Here is a 6,598-nt window from a genome sequence, read left to right on the forward strand (position 1 = left end):
CCGACGTAGATGCAGTCGGCGTTGGCGTGGCAGCCGCCTCTGCTCGGAGCGTTGCAGTTGTTGATTGGCTGACACTCGTCCCCGTCCTGCCTCCAGCCGGTCAGACACTGACAGGTGTGGCTACCTGGTCCCGTCTTTATGCATTTGGCCTGCAGGGGGCAGCAAACGGCAGCGAGGGGTCAGAAAACCACCGAGAGAGACGGCTGCTGTTGCTGAGAAACAAACCAAAGCTCCTACGTTGATGCTGCAGCCGCCTCGGAGGGGCGGAGCACACGGGTCCGACTCCACGCAGGTGATGCCGTCGCCTTGGAAACCAGGTCGACAGACGCAGCTGAAAGGTCAAGGAAAGGCCCGTCTAGCATCGTGTGCTTGTTCTCTGATTAATACATGTACAGTTTAGTTTGTTCAGCTTCGTTTTGCTCCCTTTGTTGCCTCCTTGGAGTCACATGGTGACGTCTTAAAACCCAAGACTTGTCAAAGTTACTTAGAATTACTCCAAAGTGATTCGATATGTGTGAAAATGACCTAAAAGTTTCCAAAATGTCTTGAAACTTGTACAAAGTGACTCGAGATTGGACCAAAGTGACTCTAACCAAATTATAAACAACTCAAAATTTGTCAAAAATGAACTAAAACTTTTTTTCAAATTACTTAAATTTTTATTTTTTTTTTTAATGCAAATTATGTCCAAAGTGACTAAAAAGCTGATTAAAGTAACTTAAAAGTTTTCCACAGTGACCAGAAATTTTATCTGAATGACTCAAAGTGTTTTTGAAGTTAATTAAAATGAACTGAAATCACTTGAAAATGTGTCAAAAAATTAACTAAAAGTTTCCAAAAACAAATTTGTCCAAAGTGACTCTAAATCAGACCAAAATGACTTAAAACCTGTTCAGAAGGACTAAAATGCCTCAAAAATGTGTCTTTGCTGAAGGAAAGTGTGATTATTAAGTTGATTTTATTCTCTTTGTGCACCAACAGTTGCTCTTTCTGTTTGAACAGTAAATTAAATGCATTAGTAGAAGTTTAAGCTCAGTTTCCATAAAGTGTCTAAACCTGGAACCTCAGTTTGACTTGTCCTGGTTCTCTAACGTGTCGTCCAGGTGAAGTGCCTGCAGGTGAACTCACCTGGTGGATCTGCGGTCGAAGCTGCAGGAGGCGTGAGCGTGACAGAACTGACCGTTGCAGGCCGCCGTGGACCGATCGCACAGCCGACCGATGAAGCCCAGCTGGCAGGACTCGGGTCTGCAGCGACCGTCTGAGTCCGGACGGTTGTCGCACTGACCGTGGATGCAGGGACACGCTGAGGACACGCAGGTGGGCCGCGGTTACATCATCATGACATCACACACACCTGGGTGATGTCACTAGGTACAGTTTGGTGTGTGTAGGTGAGTTCAAAACTTAGTCCAAAGCTAGTCTTAACCTGTCCTAAAGCCATTCCGAACCAAGCCTGAAACCATTCTTGAGTTAAAAACTGACTCAAACCAGTTCAAACAATAAGTATAAACCAGTTTAAACCAGTATAAAATGAGCTCCAAACTAGTCCAAAACCAGCTCTACAAACTGTCCAAGACCAAGTCTAAAACCAGCTCTAAATCAGTCTAAACACCAGTGTAAATCTAGTCCAAAACTAGTCCTGCGTTAGCTCAATACTAAACCTGCAACTAGTCCTAAACCAGCCCTAAAACCAAGTCTAAAACTAGTCCTTAACCAGTCCTAATAATAAGTCTAAAACATGTCCTAAAACCAGGTCTAAAAGTGACTCAAACCCAGTTAAAACACTACGTCTAAAACTGGTTCAAAACTGTAGGAAATGAGCTCAAAACTTGTCTAAAACCCGAGCAAATCTAGTCCAAAACTAGATCTAAGTTAGTTCAAAACTAAGGCTGAAGCGAGTCCTAGCCAATCTTAAACCACGTCTAAAACCATTCCTAAGATCAAGACACGTTCTAATACCAAGTCTAGAACTAGTCCTTAACCAGACCAAATACCGAATCATAAGCCATCCAAAATCTAAGTTTAAGACCAGTTGAAAACTGATCCAAAAAATGAGCTCAAAACCAGGTCCAAAATCTGGCTTAACTTAATTTTTAAAAAAACAGTCTGAAACTACTCCTGAACCAAGTCTAAAACTAAGTCTAAAACTGACTCAAAGCATCAGGTATAACCCCAGTTCCTAGCCGGTCTTGAAGCAGTCCAAATCAAATCTAAAACCAGTTCTAAACCAAGCTGAGGACAGACAGGTGAGGTTTTACGGTTACGTCATCATGACATCACAGGAACACCTGTGTGACGTCACAAAGCTGGACTCGGACTCACTTCTGTCGCAGTTTGGTCCATACTTGTTGGAGGAGGCACAGTACTGACAGCCAGAACCTCGGAAGTTGGCTTCACAGAAACACGTCCCGTTTCCCTCGATTCCGTCCAAACACTGAAATAAAACAGAAATCCGTCACGTCGAACATTTTCCTGAAGAAGTCGTCTGAGGAACCAGTTTCTACTCAATTATAAATGTGAATCCAACTTACTGCTGTAGATAAACCTTTAAAGTTGCAAACATTATTGCTGCTGAGTTGCGTTGCCGTAATACTGTTGCCGTAATAATTGCATCAACTCAATATGATGCATAGTTTAAACTCAGGTGTCTGTGTTCATTGATTCACGACTAAATTTCAGTTGATGAAACACTGAACCCGACCTGGCCATGTCCGGAGCAGGGCGTCTGGTATCCACCTGGACAGGGCCGGCAGTCTGGACCGTAGAAGCCTTTACAGCAGGCTGCAGTCTGAGCACACACAGGTAAACACAGGTAAACACTGAAACCAGTCCTAAACAAAGCCTAGAACTAGTTTAGAACCAGTCCTAGACAAAGTCCAAAACCAGTCTAAAACCAGTCCTAAACAAAGCCTAGAATCAGTCTAGAACCAGTCTGAAACCACTTTAGGACCACTTTGGGACCAGTTTAAAACCAGTCTAGGACCAGTCTGGAACCAGTCTAGGACCAGTATAGAACCAGTTTAAAACCAGTCTGAAATCAGTCTAGGACCAGTCTAGGACCAGTCTAGGACCAGTCTAGGACCAGTCTAGGACCCAGCTGTGGCTGCGTACCGTCACAGTTTGGTTGCAGAGCGGGGCGCAGCCTTTGACGGGGACCTTGAAGACCGAGGATCCGGACGGATGGAGGGACATGCTGCGAACACATCCGAAGGTGGAGGTTCCCTACAAACAGAGGCGTCGCATTAGAACGGTTCTGATCCACACGGTGAGAACGGGAGTGAATGAAACCCGATTCCTACCGTATAAACTCCAGACGAACACTGGGACAGACTGGGTTTAGAGCAGCTCACACAGTCGCCCTGGAAACAGACGTCACGTTCAAACAGGAGGAAGTGAAGCAGCGTTTTGCCTTCATTATAAATGTCCAGTGTAACGATAAACTGAACGACCGACCAGCTGCAGCACAAACCGCTGAGCGATCAATTAGTGAAACAAATAAGAAACAGGTTTTCTTTAATTGGCTCAAATTTAGTCAGAAATGACTCAACCTGATAGAAACTGGAGTGAGTCAGCTCTGACGTCCTGTCACCTGTAAACTCACGACTGCTGAACTCACCTTGACGATCTTGGTCTCGGTGACGTCACACCTGTGGGGCAGCACGGGTTCGATGGAGGGCGGAGTCAAAACTCCGTCCAGCACGTACAGGCGGCCATTTTTAGCCTCCACCGCTGCCTCAGTCACCGCGGCGCCGTTCACCAGGATCTGACCCTGAAACACAAACATCAGGTGAATGTTCAGGTAGAAACACCTGGGACATGCAGGTGACTAGCTACAGAGCTCTGAAGGGACAAACACCAAAGGAACAAAGGTGCTTTTGGGCAAAAGTCTATAAATCCAGTCCAAAGTAACGTGTAAAAAAAAAAAAAGTCCAAAACCAGTTTAAAACCAGGGTGAAACAAGACTATGCTTAGTTCAAATCTGCCCTGAAAACCTGCAAAACAACCGTCCCAAAATAAAATTAATCTTAAACCAGTTTTCAGCCAGTCTAAAACACATCTAAAACCAGTTCAAAACCAATCCTAAAACCTGTATAAAACTAATCCAAAATAATGTCCTAAAACCAGCCCAAAACTAATCCTATAACTGAAACCAGTTCAAAACTAGTTTTTAAAAAAAAACATGCTACACCAGTCTAAGAACAGTCTAAGACCTGATTCTAATCTTGTTAGGAAGCTTACTGTTTAAATTTAGGATTATAATGTTTGTATGTTTGGATGGATGGATGGATGGATGGATGGATGGATGGATGGATGGATGGATGGATGGATGGATGGATGTATGGATGGATGGATGGATGGATGGATGGATGTCTTTGATGGATTAATAGGTGTAATGGACTTCTTTCTTACGTTCTCAGTGACATTGATGGTGAGGACCTGGTTGGCCATGGTGGAGATCCTGGGGCTGGACACGGCGTTGTAGACCTCCAGCTGCACAACAGGAACATTAAAGATCATCAGAGACATGATAAATCTTCACAGCGACGAGCAGAAGCTAGTGCTCACCGAGGTGGACGAGACGATGTGGTTCCTGAGCAGCTCCACCAGTTTGGTGTGACCCTGAAGAGTCACAGTTAAGAACAACGGGTCAGTTTGGTAAGTTATTGGTCGGATGGAAGTCCTGTTTGTTCAGAGGCTGTAAATGTGTTCAGGCGTTGAGCCGCCTTTACTTCGTCACTGCTGAGGTACTGCAGGTGTCCCTCCATCATCCCGTCGAACGCTGCGCTGACGGGAGCGAAGACGGTAATCGGTCCAGGAAGGTCCATGACAGAGTCCAGCTTCGTTTTCTGCAGAGGAAACGTCGTCATCAGGAAACTCCCCGTGTTACACTTCAGTCCTAAATCCAAAAACATGACTAAAACCCGTCCTACAATTACTTCCAAACCAGTCCCTAAACCAGCAAAGACCAGTATGTTAAGCTAGTCTTAAACCGGTCCTAAACCAACTCTAGAATCAGCCCAAGACCAGTCCTAAAATCAGTCCAAATCTAGTCTAAACCAGTCCTAAAGCAGGCCAAAAGTGTATACAAAACCAGCTTAAACCAGTGCAAAGCCAGCCCTAAATCTAGTCTAAAACTAGTCCTAAACCAATTCTAAAAAGAGTTTTAGAACAAGTCTAAAACAACACCCAAACCATCTCCAAAGCCACTACTAATCCAGGTCTACAACCAAGTTTATAATTGGCCCAACAACAACATCTAAAATGTTCCTACAACAAGAATGAAACCGTCCCAAAACCTGTCCTAAAGCAACCCAAAAGTAAAACCAGTTCAAAGCCAAGTTTAAGAACAGTCTAAACCAATGCCTGACAGCGGTCCTAAATCTAGTCTAAAACCAGTCTTAAACCAAGTCTCAAACCAGTCCTAAAATCAGTCCAAATCTAGTCTAGAGCCAGTCCTAGAGCAGTCCAAAAACTTCATGCAGCACCAGACCAAAACAAGTTCAACACAAAGTTTAAACCAATGTCTAAAAGTAGTCCTAAGTCTAGAGTAAACCCAATCCCTGAACCCGTCCTAAACCTGGTCTTTACGTTCCAGTACTGTATCTGTATATCTGTGTCATCCCTCCATGTCAGATGCAGCATGTTTTTGATAAACTCGGTTGGTTTCAGGTACGTAGCACTCCTACAGACGGTACCTCTAAGAAGGACTTGAACTTGTCAAACTTTCCGTAGTCTGAGATGATCTTCATCAGGTTCTCCTGTGGAGACATGGCAGTGTTAAAGTGACAACGAGATGAATGAGTGAGTGAATGAATGAGTGCGGGTGTCTGACCACCTCTGGGTTGCTCTCCACGGTGGGCGACACGCTGTCCATCAGCTTGTTGATGATGTGGATCATCCCGTTGGACGCCACCACGTCCGACTGGACGATCAGGCCTTTCTTCCTGCTGCCATGGATACGGATTTTGGTTTGACTGTACTGGAGGGAAACACAAAGAAAAGCGTTGATGGAAAAGTCAAATTCCGATTTCAAGTGTTGACGGCTGGTTGACTGTTGGAGCTGATCTGAGCTGAAATTTGAAGACAATGAAGGTCTGAGATTGAATATGTTGTCTGACACGTTGTTATCAGCTCTGAGTGTCTGGTATCTGTCGTCTTTATCGATCTCAGACGCCGTCAATAACTCATAGGACCCCTGAAGACTGAAAAGTCTAAATCGTGTCCAATCCAAAACTATTCTAAAAACAGGTTAAAATATTTATAAAACCAGTTCAGATGCTGTCTAAAACCAATTCAAAACCAGTCCTAAACCTAGTCTACAACCAGCTCCGGAGCTTATCTACAACCAATTTAAGACCAGTCATAAAACCAGTTTAAAGCCAGCTCAACTCTCCTCAGCTCAAATCCTAAACGTGAAGGTTTCGTCTCACCCCGTCTGATGTGTCCGTCTCAGCCGATTTTCCCGTCAGCGTGTAGAAGATGTTGGTGTTCTTCAGAGTGTCAAACGGCATCGTCCCGGCAACCATGTGCATCTTACACAGATATTTGGCTTTGGGCACGTCAGCCATCAGCGTCCTCACCTGGAAAACATGCAGAG

At 44.6% G+C, this 6,598-nt stretch overlaps 1 protein-coding gene across 1 annotated transcript in view; it reads right to left on the reverse strand.

The window, feature by feature from the left end:
* The window catches only part of stab2 (stabilin 2), a gene marked incomplete at its 3' end in the record, with an annotated part of 37,868 nt that overhangs the window by 24,763 nt on the left and 6,507 nt on the right, over positions 1-6,598 (reverse strand). Inside the window, exons 11-24 of the mRNA XM_008301677.1 lie at positions 6,432-6,581; positions 5,837-5,980; positions 5,697-5,759; positions 4,731-4,847; positions 4,567-4,620; positions 4,411-4,491; positions 3,617-3,769; positions 3,300-3,359; positions 3,112-3,222; positions 2,702-2,788; positions 2,323-2,434; positions 1,129-1,303; positions 238-331; positions 1-149 (exon numbers count right to left, since the gene is read on the reverse strand). The exon at positions 1-149 is cut by the window's left edge and continues 5 nt beyond it. Of these exons, the coding sequence (XP_008299899.1) occupies positions 1-149; positions 238-331; positions 1,129-1,303; positions 2,323-2,434; positions 2,702-2,788; positions 3,112-3,222; positions 3,300-3,359; positions 3,617-3,769; positions 4,411-4,491; positions 4,567-4,620; positions 4,731-4,847; positions 5,697-5,759; positions 5,837-5,980; positions 6,432-6,581 (1,550 nt within the window). The remainder of the gene's footprint in view (positions 150-237; positions 332-1,128; positions 1,304-2,322; positions 2,435-2,701; positions 2,789-3,111; positions 3,223-3,299; positions 3,360-3,616; positions 3,770-4,410; positions 4,492-4,566; positions 4,621-4,730; positions 4,848-5,696; positions 5,760-5,836; positions 5,981-6,431; positions 6,582-6,598) is intronic.

This window comes from Stegastes partitus, unplaced genomic scaffold (genome assembly GCF_000690725.1).
Source record: "Stegastes partitus isolate 25-593 unplaced genomic scaffold, Stegastes_partitus-1.0.2 Scaffold1697, whole genome shotgun sequence".
NCBI lineage: Eukaryota > Metazoa > Chordata > Actinopteri > Pomacentridae > Stegastes > Stegastes partitus.